A 17922-nucleotide genomic window follows, 5' to 3' on the forward strand; every position below is an offset into this window, starting at 1 on the left:
CAAAGACAAGAGGAGATAGAGTAGTAATGACGGCGAGTCAAGAATGAGCTATAAGATGACTGACAAAGGGGGGTGGTTAGTCCCAAAATATCAACTCTTGGCCTTGAATTAAGACGCTATCACTTCTAATCCTCTCCCTTTCGGAGGGAAGAATCCCTCCCAAAGGGACAGAAAAACCAGGTTCTTTGACCTCTTTTCTAACTTCCAGAATAACACTGGGGTATTTCTCAATGGGATTTTCAACCTTCCTTTTCTTTGTAATGGAAGAAGCAAGAGCAGGTGCTCCTTCTCCAGAACCAATACAACTCCTGGGAAAGGATGGGAGGGAGACAGAGAGAAACTCGTGGCCGGTAGGCACTGCCAGGTGACCCACTGGTTGGATGGCGGTGACGGTGGCTGCCACAGAGCCATCCAGCTTGTGGCTTTGCTTCCTCTCTCTTTCTCTCTAGAAGCACAGAATCACTCAGCCCCACGTTCCTCGGGCTTTCAGAACCCAAGAGGTCTGTGAGGGCACCTTGCGATGCCTGAGGCCCCTGGGAGGGTTCACAGCCTCCGCAGAAGGTTTGGAGTCAAGCTGTTCCTTCTGGAGACGGGGTCAGCTGCTGGCTGGGGAGGCACGGGGAGAAAGTCAGAACAAGTTGTTTCCTGCAGGTCTCTGCTGAAAATGCTAACGGAGAGCCGCTCAGCATTTGGTAAGTGCAGTGAACGTTTTTACTTTCAATGCCCAATTTCTCTGGCTTTCGTCAGGTATTGTTGTCGAGGAAGAAGGTGGTATTGTCACCGCCCTCTCTCGCGGTGTGGTGTGACAGCGCAGAGATAGTTATCTCGACACCCAATTCAGCGTTGTTTTCTTTGGGTAACAGCTTTCGAAAAACTGTCGACTGACTTCCAGGGCAGCTGGAAAAGGCAGCTTTCTTTGTCAGGCAGGCTCTGGGAGATCAGGAACACATCCTCTCCTCGTCACAGACCAGAATCTAGGCCCACACATTCCCGGGACATTCCAGAGAGGGGCTGGGGAGAAGTCTGCTGGTTAACCCAGAACTCCTGCCCTTCTCTCCTCTGCCAGGCTGGCAGTGGCTGGACACACGCACGGTCCCTTTCTGGAGAAGAAAGCAGTGTAGCAAACGTCTAGCTCTCCTGATCTTCTTCCTGATGGGAACCTAATTCCCGGAGTACCCAATACTTTCCCAAGGTCAAGTCACTGCGCCTGGGGCTGAAACAGGATTCGAGGTGTCATGGCTCTGAATCCAGTGTTCAGAGACTTCTTGGTTAAGTGCAAAGAGCCTGGCTTTGCACCCAGACGGACCTGGACCAAATCCAGCCTAAGGACCTGGGAGATTTTACCTTTCCCCAGTTCCGTGCCAAGCCCTCCTTCTCCACCACGGATGCCGCAGAGCCCTCTGGGACAGATGCCGAGGACATCTTATGAGAGCACAAGGTACCTAGAGCCAGTGAGTCACAGGAACAAGCACCCCTCTCTCCTACCATGAGCAGGCCCTCCTAGGCTCAAATGGACCACCGCAGAATGGGGCCGCTGAGAGAAACCAAGGCCTCCTGTTAAGGCAGCAGTTGGCAGCATCAATCCCCGGCAAGCAGGGTTCACCCCGGAAGCAATTCTAACTGCTCTGCAGACACAGGCCTCCCTTTACCCACTGGGAGCCATCCCAGGGGCAGGCCCCTTCTCCTTGTTACAGGTCACGTCCCTCAGATGGTCACCCTGCAGGGAGGACTCTCCTGCCCAGCCCTGCCCCAGCCTGCTCACCACGGCAGAGCCTGCCTCTTAGTTCATCTTCTTCCAGTCTGGGCCCCCTCTTTCTCCATTTACCTTTTAAAATGTATTCATTTCATCAGGCAAGCAGCAAAAATGTAACCTCCTGGTTTGCCAGCCTCCATATTAGACACTACTGCTGATGGAAAGACATGCACAGCCATCTCTATATGGGATTTTTTTCCTCCCATGCTTCTAGTGCCTCTAAGTGAGCCCAGGTCAGGGCCGCTTTGTCTCACAGCTCCAAGGGGCGTCATTTTCCTTGTATCCTCTAGAGCTTTGCTCCCACAGGTACCAGTCTCATGGAATACCATGAATGGTACTCCCCAGAGTTATGAGATAACTGTATAGACCCAAGGTCCTCTCTGCCACAAGTCCTGTGCAGATATAGGATGACATAATGCAGTGATTAAGTGTATGGTCTCCAAACTCAGACAGATCTAGGTTCAAATTCGGGCACCACTATCTATAAGTTGTGTGGCTTTGGGTCAGTTACTTAATCCTTCTGAGCTTCCAAGGAAATAATAATTGTATTTATTTTTAGTGTGATTTGATAAATTAAATGAAAAATACAAATAAAGAGATTCTTCAGGGAGGCACATAAAAGGTCAATACATATTAGCAGTTATAATTATCATCATCATTAATATAATTATTTCTTAGTCTTACTGTCATTATGTTCCTTAAAGGTAGGATATACTGTGCTGACAATGTCCAGCACATTAGCACTTAATAAATACGTGTTGAATCTATGTTTTCAAGGATGATCAGGTAGAACCCAAATGCTCTCTTGCAAGAAAAAGAAGAAAAATGTCCGGGGGAAATGAGTTAGAACCAGAAGACACTGAGCTTTTTAATGTGGTTTTGGTTAAATCGTGTCCCCTGGGAACTGAAAGCAGAGAGGGAAATCTTGACTTTTGACACCTACAAGTATGAGGCCGTTATATCTGGTGTGGGTGGGACTAGTTGTGAAAAGACTGTCCCCCTACCTTCCCCCCATGCCTATTTTCTAAAGGAAACTTCCAGAAGGAGAGCCTTTAGGTCTGCAGTCTTCCTGCCAGATTTCACCCTGCCCAGAGACAAGGAGGCAGCCCTGGAGTGCAGGAGTCTGACTCCACAGCCAATATGGGGCACCAGCCAGCTGGGCCCTGGGACCTGCTGCCTTTCTGTTTGGACAGCATTGGTCGATGGGGCAGGTGCCAGGATGTTCCCTCTTCCCTATGCCAGACATCTGGATGTCTAGAAACAGCTGGATAACTTTTTTTCCCATTATGTTCCACATGCTTGGTGCTGTGCACACAGCCAGGGTAAAATCCCCACCCTGGCCCTTTCTTGGTCAACCTGTGTTCCGTGAGGAAAGCAGGGTGAGGGTCCAGGACTCTACAGGCCAGGCCAGGCGCAAATCAGCAGGTTGGGCCAGGCCCGAGCTGGTGGGGATGAAAACTCTCCTGTTTTCCAGGGTTGTTGGTAGATTAAGCAGACTGTGGGGTGTGGTTCCAGAGGAACTTTGTGCTGGGGAGACGGACGTGTCAGAGGAGACAGCAGGGTCGGGAACCCAGATCATTCCGCAGCCTATGAAGGCTCGAGTGGATCTCAAAAATCAACACAGTTAGTAAGAACACAATCTCTGTTCAGAGGAGAACTTGGAAGGCAGACCTTGAATGATCTAGAGGGTCAGCTCTGCTCCACCTCACAGTACGTGGCCTATGTTATTGCTCATAAGGTCCCTTCTTGAGCATTCATGGAGGTTTCCTCTGGCAACCGCTAGGAACAAGGACACAGAGATAAAGAAGACAGCCCTGTCCTTCAGAAGGGACCTTCACAATGCCAAATGCCTGCATACCAAGTGAACAGCTAGTAGCTTCCAGAGGTTTCCAGATATCCAGGGTTTTGCCTTCTTGAGAAGAAACGATCAGGTGCTAACTTGTTTGGTGGAGCCCTTGTGATTTCAAAGTGATTGAGGACAATGAATCCTGTGCCCCCAGTTAGCTCCGTAGAAGAGTAAGTGGTACGCTATCTCTAACTTTGTGGTCCACATGGAAACCAAGAGCAAGGCTACAGGCCAGCCTGAGACTTAGAGTGGGTGCCTCTCTCCACTCCGACGGGCCCCCCATGGAAGGCAGGGAAGGAGGTGGCTATTTTCTTGCTTTTTGTTTTTCACATGTTAAACTTGTAGTACCTGCTACCAAGCTTGTGTTGACGTGTACGAGGACGGGTGGGGTTGGCAGTGTGTAGTGCCCATTGATTGATATACGTGCATCCTCATCGCGGCATAATTATTAGAGCCCCACCTGTGGCTGAGCGAGTGTTAGCCAAGCTCCATCCCACATCTGAAATCACCTCAATCAAATTGGCCTCATTCTTCTTCCTAGTCACTTTCTTTTTCTATTACAGTGCATTGACCAAAAAATAGGAAATACGCAATAGAAAAAGAACAAGAAAGAAATGGGTTTTGTGACAAGCATTCAAGATGGGAAGATAAGTTTGCTGGGCTCTGGCCCAGGGTCTGCCTCCAACGTCCCTTCATTGTCCTGTTCTCCACTCAGGGAGCCTGGGGAAAGGGCAAAAGATGAGGTTATAGAGGACCTTAAAAGTCAAGGTAAGGACTTTGTACTTGATCAGGAGCATAGGGAGCCATTGAAGGATTTTTCAACAGGAAGATCCTGGTCAGACTGACCTTTTTGAAGCCTCGCTGACTGCCATGTACACAGGGGTTCGGGTTGTAGACTAGGTGACAGACATGGGGGCCCTGACCAGGGACAGTGGGGGTGGGAGGGCAGAGAAGGGGACTGACTGGGGAATCTCTAGGAGAGAAACCCTTGAGGACTGAGTGACTGATGACCATGAGCTATGCTAGAGCGGGTGGAATATGGAAAGATTCCCAGCTTTCCTGCTGGGCTCGAATGGGGTGTTTCCAGCTAAGATGGAAAACCCAGGAGGCAGTAGATTAGGCAAGAAGGCCGTGGATTCTGAGAAGCCTGGAGCCCCCACTGGATGTGGGGGTGGAACTGTTCAGGGAGCCAAAGGAGATGGAGTCCAAAACTGGGAGGAGAGCTCTGCTCTAGAGATTGACGTTGGGGGTTTACTGGTTGCCCGGGGAGAGTGTGGAGCATGGGGCTACCAGCCTGCTGATGAAGGGAACCTATGGGACCAACCTCAGGGACGGGTGGGCGAGGGGGAGCCTGTGGCGAAGATGAAGAAAGAACGGTCAGAGAGATTCAAGGATAGCCAGTATAACCTCTCAAGTCTCTTCTCCTTCTGTCATTATCATGTATGAAAACTCAAGAGCAAGAATGAAGTACTCTTTTTGTTTTGTCTCCTCTCTCAGTTGGCACATAAAGCAAAATGGACCAGCGCAAATTTTTAAGTGATGTTTCAAGCCATATGGTGGTTCTGTACAGGAATGTGCCTTTCTCATGGGCTGGCATTTATACCAGCGTGTTCTGGCTCAACAGGCATCACACCAAGTCACCTATATTTTCAGCTGAATGCCATTTATTTAAAAAACAAAACCTTTTAAACCAATCTTGCCTATCAGCTGTATGACCAAAGTTTAACCATCAGAAATATACCCATTGGTGGACATATTAAAAGAGGTCAGTGTAATGGAGTGAATAAGTGGTTGGGCAACACCCTAGGTATTCAGCTGTACCTGGAATACCACTTGACATCCTTTAGACAAAAACAGATAAATAGCAGGGAAGCTGTTTGCTTTTAAGTGGGTAATAAGTTTTCATCTCAGTGCTAATTTTTAGAGGTAAAATAGAATTCATAATTTTTCCTGCCTTTGGAGGTGAATCACATGATGCAGACCAGCCATCTTCTAGGCTGCACCTGACGATAGAAAACTGAACGAGAGCAATGTAGTGATTCAACAGACAATTCGAGTTTACGATTTAATAAGCTACTGAGGAATTTGTAGAAGGAGGTAGGCGTCAGAAGACTCGGGATTAGGTTTCCCTCCCTCACCTCCCTGACCCTCAGGCTCCTCATCTGTAAAGTAGGGATGATGATAAATGGGAATCAAAAGTTGTCAGGACAATTAAGTGTGTATGGCAATTGCTGTGTTTTGTGAAGTATGTTGGACACAGGTTGATTTTATTGGTATCTTATCTTGTGAGAAAGTCTTCGCTTTCAGGTATGTCTCAGGCCCCTGGAGGGCCAATCGGAGAGCTGATGGTCTTTCTGCATGTTATGTTTTTGAAACCTTCTTTGGCCCACACACTTTTCCCTTACCCTCTCCACTTCACGAATGTCAGAAAGATTATGTGATTGACTGATAGAACACCAGCAACCCGGAGAGATATTGTACCACGGCCCAGGGCTATACTTTCCATTTTTATTAAAATTCTTATTAACTCATAGCCCAAGAGCTTTTAAGCCAAGCCTGATCTCCTTTAGGGCCCCTTGATTTGATCAGAGCAATTTGTGTGCAGTGTTCTGGTCCCACTTTGTGGAAAGACAGGGAAGACAGCAGCCAAATGCTGTTATTCTGAAGATGCTGGGGGCCTCTCTCCCTCCAAAACCGCTTTCTCTTACACTGCCGTTGCCACCTTGGCCAGGTAGACACTTGAGCTCCACAAAGACAAATCCACTCCCTGGGTGTAAGACTTCTGGTCCATTGGAAACTCGAAATATTTCTGGGTTAAATAATTATTGGTCATTTGTAGCTCCACAATGCTGAGTTTGCAGGCTCCTATTCTGAGTACAGAGATAGCTCTTTGTGGGGAAAAGGTCCTTCCCGGATGAGGGTCTTGAGGAAAATATGCCATCACAGGGTGTGAGAGGAAAAGGAGAACGAGAAGGGGACCTTGCAGCATTGGGCCTCACTCTCAGCCTTGTTGACTGGCAGCTGTCTCTGGGAAGCTCTGCCACTCTCTGGTGCTGACAAAGTGGCCTTCTCTCAACAAATGAGCAGGAGCTATGCATCTGTAATGGGATCAGCTCCATGGTCTGAGCTGTTGGGTAAAGCTGCATCTCTCTTCTGCCCCCATGGGCTTCGTGGTGATTTTTATCCTTCAACTGGTGTTTGCTTAAGTGGCCTCCCTGAATTACTCACATTTATCTTTCCATTAATAGGTAGTCTTAAGCTTAATGTCATCACCTTGGTAATCTGCTAAGCTATAGAGCACCTGAAAATAGCAACTCTCTTTGCAGCTTGCTAAGTAGAAGCCATTTCTTTCCTGACATAAAATGTGTGGGGAGCCTTTCAGATTTTTCCTCACGTTCGTGTTGAGGTATGGAACACGCAGACTTGAGGCTGAGAAGGGTGGAGCCCCCGGTTCATAGAAACTAGCCTCGCATCTCTAGCATTCTTGACTTAGACTTTATTGCCATGAATTCATTAGTAACGTAGATCTCAAAAACCACTCAGGAATGAAAACTTGGGTCTAAGGCCTCGGTTTGATATATGCCCAATATGTTGTGCCTTCCTTGCATCTCAAGGACTTGATGTCCAGGCAGAGCCTTATTCCTTGGAACCTGATAATATTTAAGGAACTGTTATTTTTACCTTTTTCCCCCCTCCTTTATTTATTCTACAAAGATTCATGAGCTATCATTCACTATGTCCCCGGAACTGTGGTCAGCCTGCTAGGGATGTCTGGTGAGTATTAGAGAGAAGACCAGTTCTGAAGAACAATTAACATGGTTATGGTGCTTGATGATTGATGCAGTATTCTGATGGTATCTAATCTCACAACACATTGCAATAGGCAGAAGAGTTACTATTATCACAGCCACCTTATAAATCGGGATATTGTCACTCAAGGTCACCCAAGCAACAAGTGCTGGAACTGAAACTTGAACCCAGATCTTCTAAACCCTAAGACATGTTCTCTCAACCATACTGCCTCCCTTGATCTTAGAATGTTCCCAGGAGACAAGACTTAAACGTATAATCAGATAAATGACTGCACAAAGAAGTCTGTGATTAAACATCAAGTGCGTGATAAAGATGCTGCCAGATTCCAGAGAAGGACAAAATCGTGGTTGCCAACAATGGTAAATGAGATGGAGCTTGGTGGGTTAGGTTAGCTGGAGAGAAAGTAACAAGATAAAAGCTGATTTATCTTTCACATGAGTGTCTGAGCTGGTGTGGCAGCTGTGCTATAGCAAGCTGGCCTGGGCCCAGGCTCCTTCTGCCATTGCTGGGCTTTCCCTTCATATCCATGTCCAGGATGGCTCACCACCTTGCCCATATTCCAGGAAATGGGCTGAAGAAAGGGGCAGTGGGGAGAGAGTGATCCAACATTCCACTTTTGCCCAGAACTAAGGGATTTTCCAGGACTTGAGACTTTCAACACTAAACCAGGAAAGTCCCTGGCAAACGAGCGGGGTTGTCATGCTAGTTTTAGGACCCCACCTGAAAGTTGCATGCTTCACTCATAGTTACATCTCATTTGCTAGAACTTAGTCACCTGGTCACACCTAGCTGCAAGTGAGGCTGGGAAATATCTTTATTCTGGGTGGCCATGTGCCCAACTGAAGTCTTTATTCTTATGGAAGAAGGGGGTGATAGACATTGGGCCATAACTAGCTACATCTGCCATAACACAAATATTTTTGCTGGTAGAAGAGAATAGTGTTCACAAAAGTTAACAAGCATTTGTGTGACGGTTGGTATTGTATCAGCCATGGGAGGTCTGCGAATATTGTCTCAGAAAGCCAGGCTGTGGGCTCTGGGTACATCCTACCATATTATCTGCCACTCCACCCTTTTCCTACTCCAGGACGCATATCTGAGAGTGGCATTTTATAGGGATAACCTTGGACTCTACTAGCTTGTAAAAAAAATACATATTAATCAGTCACAAATGTTTTCTGTGACATCCTCACAATTGATTGCAACACACCAATGTGGCTGGACATGGAAAGTCAGATGCATTCCAGGAGGTCATCAGAATGGTTTTAGTTCAGGAGTCATGAAATGACATGATGAAAAAGTACTTGAGAAAGATTCATCTGGAGGGGCAGGGTGTTACTCTGTTTCATCCCCAAATACTTAAATGCGGTGGGGACAAATGCATGGATCTAGAGTTTTGTGTTTAAATATTATCAGAGACATCTAACTATGCGCGTCTACAAGACTCAGCTGTAGGGATTTGACGTCTTGCCTCAACCTTGCCTTCTGCAGAAGACTATTCATTTACCTAGCTAGTTAGCGCCCCAGATCAGCTTTCAGAAAAAGGTCTGCTGCATGCCTCACACTCTTAGGATGTAATATCCACCCAAAAGCTGATCTGTCACCAGAGAGGGAACTGGTGTACACAGGGTGGCCGCTGAATGGTGAGGGTAATCAGTTCTGCCCTGCCAGACATGTCATCCAGCCTCGTCCTGGCTGTGCTGGAGTGAGTTTTCAATGCAAAACTCTCCTCGTTAGAGTCTCAACTTCACCTTATCAAATGCTCCAGCTTCTAGGCAAAGAAGATTAGATTGGGGTAGGATGAGACCTAGGGCATGAAAGAGACTATGGCAACATTTGGAAACCAGTTGTTCAATAGAAGAGAGCCCAGGACACAATGTATTTACCGATTCCCAGTCTGGTAAAGGCGCTTCATCACCTCCTCTGTCAGCATAGCCCCCAGGTACTCTCAGTCTCCACACTGATGGGATGAGCCTGTAACTGTGTCTACTTTAGATTATTCTTTCTTTTCTTGATGGCTTAAGATAGTTTTTTTTAGCAAAATCCCTTTGCTGCAGAGAGCTAAAATATTTCTGTTCATAAATTGAGGTGTGGTCCCTCATGCCCAAGTAAATCTCGAGTGTTTCGTGAATCAACTAGACTTTTGCCATGTGTTTCTCATCACACTCTATGTCTGTTTTCTTATGTACCCTGGAGCTTCCAACTTGAAGAGAATAAACATTCCAAAGGCATTAGCATGCTTGTATAAATTAGTAACTTTGAGGAGGGGAAAGCGGAAGATGAGATCCGGCCACACTCGCCACACTCGCAATAGCTTCACTTGCCTGCAAGCATTTATTTGTCATTTTGTAAAGGTTTTCAGTCTGCCTCAGCAACTACAATGGTTCTAGAAGCCTGGGAACAGTTTTGATTGTGCAGTGATTCGGGGAGTTATTAAGGACAATAAATGTGCGTTAGTTAAGAATTGAAGAGCTATAATGTAATATTATGCAGCCATTAAGTGTAACGTTTTCAAAGAATATGTAATGTTGTGGTAAAATGCTCATGATACAATGTTAAGTGGAAAAAATCAAGATTTAAAACTGCACATACAGCATCATTCCAACTTTGTAAATGTGGAAATATAGAAAAAAGACTAGAAGGACATGCTCCAAAATGTTAACAGTGTTGGTGAGATTCTGGACAATTTTTGTCCTTAAAACAGTCTATCTTTTCCGCATTTTCTAAATAAACAGCCATTCCTTCTATTTTAATGCAAATACACACTACATTTATAATTATGGAAAGTTGTTTATTTTTAAAAGGAGAGAGATGAAAATGCCATTTTATGAACATATGGAGATACCAATAGAAGTAGGTAATTTTCTACAAAAGTCCAAGACAAATATTGTCACTCCTCACCTCTGAATGAGTTCTAACACAAAGTCATTTGCTCAGTGGGGTTTCTCTAAATGTGTTTGTTTGTTCATTTATTCATTCACTCATTCATAAGCTATTTGCTGTGCTCCCACTCTGTGCCAGGCACAGTGCCAGACTGAGCAGACCTTGTCAAGCCTGCAATACAGTAGGGAGATGTTAACTACTAATAAGGCAACATGGTCATTGTCTTATAGTGTTGTGACTGAAGTATGTGTTTCCTGAATGAATTAAAAGATGGATCAGGGGGCCGGCCTGATGCTGCAGTGGTTAAGTGTGCACGTTCTACTTCACTTCGGCGGCCCGGGGTTCGCCGGTTCAGATCCTGGGTGTGGACCTACGCACCGCTTGGCAAGCCATGCTGTGGCAGGTGTCCCACATATAAAGTAGAGGAAGATGGGCATGGATGTTAGCTCAGGGCCAGTCTTCCTCAGCAAAAAGAGGAGGATTGACAGCAGACATTAGCTCAGGGCTAATCTTCCTCAAAAAAGAAAAAAATAAAGAAAATAAAAATAAAATAAATAGATAAAAGGTGGACCAGTTAATGAATGAACAGAAGCAAGATTCTGTCACCAGTAGTGACTTTTCTTCAGGAGTTTTCCGGTGCTCTGTGAGATTTCTCCCATCTCCCTGTAGGAATCTCAAGTCTCTGGGCCCTACCCTTTCAGTTGATTGCTTCATAAAATGACAAAGCATCGTGGAAGAACCGACAGGCTCTTTCCATGTGCTGTCCTAGCAAGCTCGTACGATTAAGGAATGGATGACTCTGGAAGGAGTCAGCGTTGGAGGCCTCCAGATGTGCAAAGTTTCTCCCTAGTTAATGCAGGGTTCTTTGGGACTAGAACTCAAGCTAGAGATGTGAACAGACCACTATTTTTTGGCAGAATTGGGTCCACCGGGGGATAGAAGTTGGTATGTCTAGGGTGTGATCTTGAGGATCCTGAAAAGGCTCTCTGTCACCCCCACCATTTCCTGATCACTGATACAGGAACTGAGGACAGTGTCTTCCACTCCAATGAGGGATTAAGTTTAACAGGTCAGTGCCCCAGGGAGTAGCAGCCCTCGGAATTCCATTAGCCCTAAGGTAAAAAGGAATGCCAAGGGAGACAACACTTTCTGCTGGGGAACTCCTTGGGGCATGTCCTTTCTCCAGACCACCATAATCCAGGTGAGCAAAGGTGAGGTCTGAGCCAGGTTGGGCCAGAAGAAAGACATCCCCTCCCTGGTAGATTCTGACTGAAGGCTCTGTCTGACTGGCTGTCTCACTCTCTCCACCCCGCAGTGGGGCTTGCAATTCTTCCAAAAGTCTTGGGGAGAGGGGGAACTCCTAATGTCTTCTTTGCAGGACTCCTGGAAATCCTTAAAGTGATCTAAGTAAATGAGTAACTCTTTGGATATTGCAAGATGAAAGTAAATGAGTTGCCCTGAGACTATAATGAATGCAGATGAATTCTGCACCTTTGCACAGGTTTGAGAGAGACTAGAGGAGCTTCTGGTGGCGAGACGTTGTCTGAACATGAGAGAGAATCAAAATCAATGGGAATCAGGAAGGAGAGGGGAGGAAAATGCAAAGTGTTAGTCCTTGGAGAAGCTATTAACCAAGACTTGGCTTTTAATACTTTCTTCCTAAGGTTATAAAAAACTTCCTGGATGGTTTCTGCCCAGTGCCTCCCTAAAGCTTTCTCTTGGAGGGTCCCACATCCCGTGTGGATCTGGACCGGGGTAAGGGGTGCATCCATTTGCCCTGCAGACCCTGCAGAGGGAATGGCCACTCCACATCCAGTGCGCCTCAGTCATTAGCTGCCTGGAGGTGCCAGAAGGGAACAGACTACCCCGAGTGGCTGAGCCCAGATTTGACAGCCACTATTTCTGCCTCCCCTTCCATTGTCCTCCTCTTAGACTCTCTTTCCTTCTGGGAGTCTCTCGATGCCCTCTGGGCCCCAACCCAAGCCTTCCTTTGCCTGAGACAGATCACTAGATTGGCAGGACCAGCTTCCTCACCTGTCTGCCTCTCTTCTGCTTCCAGCTCAAGGCTGAGAGGGTAGAGGAAGTGAGTCGCTCACATGCTTCCTGCTCCTCACACTTGCCACCACTCCTTGGCTGTCTGCTCTGTTCTCGGCTCCCTTCCCATCTCCCTCATACCTTCTTTAGGAAGCCTCTTCAGCCTGTTCCCCTTTGCCCACTGCTCCCGGTATTGCCTGTGCTTCACCCTAGTGACCCTCTACAATGAAATGCCCCATGTAGTTGGTACTGGCTTGTCTCTGAAATGTACCCGTATCTTTCTTACTTCATCCAGTTCTCACTGAGCACCTAATACATTCCATCTACCGTCCCAGGGGACAATACAGTTTTCTAACTGCTATAATGGTGGTGGTTGTTAATGCCATCAAGTCAATTCCGACTCCTCGTGACCCTGTGTACAGCAGAACCCTGCCCGGTCTTTTTGTACCATCCTCTCATCTTCCAGTGCTATGTTAGACAATACTCTGCTGCTATTCATCAGGTTTTCACGGCCAGTTTTTTCAGAAGTAGGTAGTCAGGATCCTCTTCCTGGTCTGTCTTAGTCTAGAAGCTCCGCTGAAACCTGTTCACCATGGGTGACCCTGCTGGTATTTGAAATACTGGTGGCATAGCTTTCAGCATCACAGCAACCACAGTATGACAACTGACAGGTGGGTGGTGTGGTTCCCTGACCTGGAAATGAACCCAGGGCATGGCAGTGAGAGCACTGACTCTTAACCACTCGACCACCAGGGCCGGCCGCTGTGATGGTCCTGACTGCTATAAAGGAATCTTCAAGAAGACTGACTGGAAGAGCAATAATAAGGAGCAGTCAGTAACCTTGGGGTCCTGGGGAGCACACACCCAGAGATGAAACTGGCCTGTTCTCAGGGGCTGACACGGGCCTCCTTCCCACCCAGATTACTCCGAAGACCCCCTCTCTCCCAGGGCAGCTGTCCATCCCCGACGTCACTGCAGCAGGAACACGGAGCCTTGGCCCCCAGGCTGGTTCCTCCTGAAGGCACTTTCCTATGGAAGCCTCACCATGAAGGGTAGTTTGGGGGTACCATGAGGGTTATACTTCAAGTACATTATGATTAAAACATACTTTTTTAGACTGTCCTCTGGGAACATAACCACACCTCCATAATTTTGCATTTCTGGGGAAAAGCTTCCAAACAGCAAACGAACAAATGAGTTCATTTTGGATTTTATATACACCAGACATTTTCTACTTCTTCAAAACTCCCGTGTTCTCAAGCCTTCATTTCTGTAAGCTAACTCATCTTTTGAAGTCATTTATGGCAAGGTATTATTGGGTTAATATGTTACTTTCACAAGTAATATGCATTCTAGCAGAGTCTTCTAATAGACTAATGTCTTAACTCTCAAAAAAAAAGAAAGAAAGAAAGAAAAAATTTCTTCCTTACAGCAATTCTCTCCATAGCTGTAATGGAGGGGATCTCAGATATTAAGGCAAGCCAGTAATAGAAACATTTGGAAAGAGGGTATTTGGGGCACTCTGAAATCATATACTTTGAGTCCGGTACCCAGGATATGTAAACACATCATTAATGTTGTTTTCCAGTAAGCTTAATGTTATACTCCTACAAGGTACTTGGCATTACATCTGTATGACAAGTAGGGGAGGGAGGGGGTGTTGGTCTACCTAATTAGATGCCTCTAATTCTGAAGTGTAGTTGAAGGTTGTGGAGCTTGTGAACGGAGGCTGCATACCTTTTCCTTTCTGTGGTTGCGTCAGGGCTTAGGAACTAAAGCTAGAGACAATAAATATCTTAAGTTTGAAATTTGATGGGAAGAAAAAAAAAAAAACGAGTATGCCTTTAAAAAGAAGAGAGCAGGTAGAATAATGTCCCCAGGCCAGGAAAGTACCAGTCATTTTCAGATAAATTATACCCTCCTCCTCCTCCATGGGAAAAAATCATACTCAGACTTAACTGTCCCTTTGGCACTTTTGTCAAATGAGTTTTAGTAGCAGGAGCTGCTAAAAATATAAGCCAATTTCTTTCTTCATTTAAATCAAGTGCTTAAAAAAAGTGTAGCGCCTAGAACTGGTGCAGGGCTCAGCTCAGCGGCAGCTGGTCTGCCTGAGTCCCTGAATAGTCCTCGGTGACAGCCCAGCGCCCTCTCGGAGCTAAGGGAAGTCAGCAGCGAGGCTGGAAATTGCCCCTTGAGAGCGGGGGCTGTTTTTAGCACCTGGGACTCAAGTTGAAAAGGTGCCCTTGGGTACATATGACCAGGCCAGATGCAAAAGGTACTTTCTAGAATACTTTCTTGTTTGGGCATCAATCAATCCTTTCCTTTCTTCCTTCCTTCTTCCCTTCCTTCCTTCCTTCCTTCCTTCTAAAAGAACAAAAACATTCCAAAGTACCTAGCATGTGCCAATACTTGTACAGAGACGAGACTTAGGGCTAGAAATGAGACATGGTCCCCAGTCTCAGGTGGAATGAGATTGGCCCCAGCCCATCCAGTGTTCTTTTCCCATGAGGCCTTTCTCTTAGTCATGTTTGGAAAGCAATCTGACAATTGGCCCTGGCTTTAAGGTGAGAACTAGTAAGGGCTTAAGTTGTTTTCAGAGTTCCCTGCCTTTTAACAGAAGACTCTTAAGAATTTAAAAGCCGTTGAAGTCCAAAAGAATATATTTATAATGGTAAAATGTCGGGGACTGTGGTAAGGAGAGGGGGAGATATTTTTTCAACAGGGAGACTTCTCATGTTATCCTATGTGGTACCTGATTGTTCTGCCCAGGTATCATGTAAGATATATGTAAATTATGCATATCAAAGATCACCTTAGATCCAAATTTTAGAAGTGGACAGGTCTTAGAAATTAGCGAATTCAATTCCCATATTTTTACAGATGAGGAAATTCTGGAAGAGTCAAGCTCGTTGTGTGCATTCTGCTCTTCTTTCTCCTTTGCTATGCTTTGCACTAGGGGGAAAGCAGCAGCACACCACTTCGAGGATGGAGATGTAAGATGGGGAAGTGGACCTACTCGGAGCTCACTGTGGATTATGCTAGGCTTTCACTATAGTGCCTCCAGTTCTTGGCCACGGGACTTGTAAATGAGGCCACCTTGAATCAAACCCCCTGTGGAACTTCAGTGATTCAAACAAACCTCCTAAATGAGTCTTGGAGATAGTTTGCCATAGTTCAAATTCTGGTCTCTAATGAATGGTGAACATAGTTATTAATGTCACAGTGACTTCTGCAGAAGAGCTACATTTTCACCACTCTGTCAGACCTGGCTTTCCTTTCAATCATTGCATTACTGCCTTCTGTGTGTGTACCTGGTGCAGATATAGAAGTACCTAAGCATGTGCTAGAAGCAGTGATGGATTGTGATAAGCCATCCCCACTAGGCTTTCTTCCAGTTCTACTTGGTAACAGTGGCACGGAAATTTAGAAGGCTGCTCAGATATCCCTGTTACCATGGCACAGGACGGGAGTCAGCTGATTCCAGTTAGGATTAACTCTGTAACCCTTTGTTCTTTACAACATGCTCTTTTCACCTGAGCTAATCCTCAGATCAGCACTAGACAACTCCAGGAGTTCCTGGCTGCACAGTCCTACTTTAACCTGTTTGGACCCTCTTTATTTATGATGTTTTATATTCCACCACTGAAGTCACCTCTATGACCTTTTCCATAAGTATCAGATTATTTTGTCCTTGGCCAGCTGCTGTCCTGTCCCTTAGCAGAGTTGCAGTTCATTTTGGGTGGTCTTTTGGATAAGCAAATAGATCTGAACGCCACACTGCATGTGTTTGAGTTTGGTTTCTAAATACTGATTGCTAACACTTCTGTAGCATTTCTTACATGTCAGGCACCATTCTGAAACTTTACATAAATGATCTCACTTAATCTTCACAGCAACAATCATACAAGTGAGGTATTATTATTGTCATTATCCCCATTTTACAGATGGGGAAACTGAGGCAATAGGCAATTATAGAATTTGTTCAAGGTCACACAGCTATTAAATGGCAGAAGCTGAGATTTGAATCCAGCCGGTCTGGTTTAATCACTACAGTATACGGCCACGAGCACACTAAGTGTTGAAACTTGGCTTTTATTATTGAATGTAACACCCTAGTTGCTGGCACTTTGGGATTCCGTTTACAAGGGAAGATGTCTATGAAAAGAGCCAGTTGGCCTCTATCAACAAAACTGTATTTAAAGCTCCCAGAGACAATTGTTTCTCCTCGTTTGAACCCCCAAATCATATCCAAGAATCAAATGTGTCTTAACTTCATAGATTAGGCCTGGTCTCCACGCAAAGCTAGGGAGAAATGTGGACGATGTTCGTTTCCAAAAGCCTAGCTGGGTCAAGAATGTTTCCGAGTCTCAGACCTCTTCCTCCTCCACAAAGGCCCCCCTGATTTTGCCAGCACATCGCGTGCTCTCCCTCTGTGGATCTCTTCCTTGGATCTCCCTGAACCTAAATTAGGATAGCTGATCTGTGCACCACAAATATATGTAAGCCTTCAACAGACCTGCATATTGGAAATGACACTTACTCCTTGCTAACGTGTTATCCTTCATATAATTCCACATCAATGAGCTCTATTTTCCCAATAAACTTAAACGCCATGAAGCATGTCTTAAATTTCTTTATTTCTCACAAAGGGCTTATTAATATACTGGCCATCCCCAAGATGCATTTAATAGATATTTAGGGGCCAGACCTAAAGAAGCAGTAGTGTTTTAGGCAAAGCCACTCTTTTGGCCAAAGTTATTACATTGATTTTTTTTCTTGTCAGTATGTGTTCTTTAATTTTTTTTTTTTCCTTTTCCTGGTAGTTGTCTAAAAATTCCTGGTTACCTACTACATTGAGTTGAACTTACTTTCTTATTTCTGGGAGAGATAAAGACTATGTTACATATGCTTGTGTTCTATCTCTATAAGACCACAGCATTACATCTTTTTTTCTTTTTTAAATATGGGCACCTGAGTTAACATCTGTCGCCAATCTTCTTTTCTTTTTCTTCTCCCTCTCCCCAAAGCTCCCCCAGTGTGTAGTTGTATATTCTAGTTGTAGGTCCTTCTGGTTGTGCTGTGTGGGATGCCGCCTCAGCATGGCTTGATGAGCAGTGCTAGGCCCGAGCCCAGGATCCGAACAGGTGAAACTGGGGGCCACTGAAGCGGAGTGTGTGAACTTAACCAATCTGCCATGGGGCCAGCCCACATTAAATCTGGAATAATGAAAAGTTCAATAATATGTCTTGCCTGTACATTCCTAACATTGATTCATTCACTCCTTGAGTCTGTATTTACTGAGTCTCTCCTGCATGCCGGGCACTCTGAATAACATGACAAACATGGTTAGAACCTCCGTTCATGAAGCCTACTGTCTGGAGGGGAGGTGGGTAGGCAAAGGACATTAAATGAATATACGTGTAATTTCACATCTTGCTGGGTATTATGAAAACTGAAAATAGAGTGCTATGAGAGAAACTGATAGAAGGTACCTAAGGCAGAATTTGGATTTCTAACAAGTTCCTGGGGACTGCTACTGGTTTAGTGACCACGCTCTGAGAACCACTGCCCTAGGATATTATGAGTGGAGGAC

At 45.6% G+C, this 17922-nt stretch overlaps 1 protein-coding gene across 3 annotated transcripts in view; it reads left to right on the forward strand.

Moving 5' to 3' along the window:
• Nucleotides 1-17922, forward strand: part of RORA (RAR related orphan receptor A) — a 692777-nt gene that overhangs the window by 363808 nt on the left and 311047 nt on the right. The window contains exon 1 of one of the 3 annotated variants that reach the window (XM_070500574.1): nt 506-692. The exons of the other annotated variants lie outside the window; for them this stretch is intronic. Within the exon in view, the coding sequence (XP_070356675.1) occupies nt 521-692 (172 nt within the window). The 5' untranslated portion in view covers nt 506-520. Of the gene's footprint in view, nt 1-505; nt 693-17922 lie in introns of those variants that run through there. 3 annotated transcript variants of the gene reach the window in all.

The sequence above is a fragment of the Equus asinus genome, chromosome 2, assembly GCF_041296235.1.
Source record: "Equus asinus isolate D_3611 breed Donkey chromosome 2, EquAss-T2T_v2, whole genome shotgun sequence".
Taxonomy (NCBI): domain Eukaryota; kingdom Metazoa; phylum Chordata; class Mammalia; order Perissodactyla; family Equidae; genus Equus; species Equus asinus.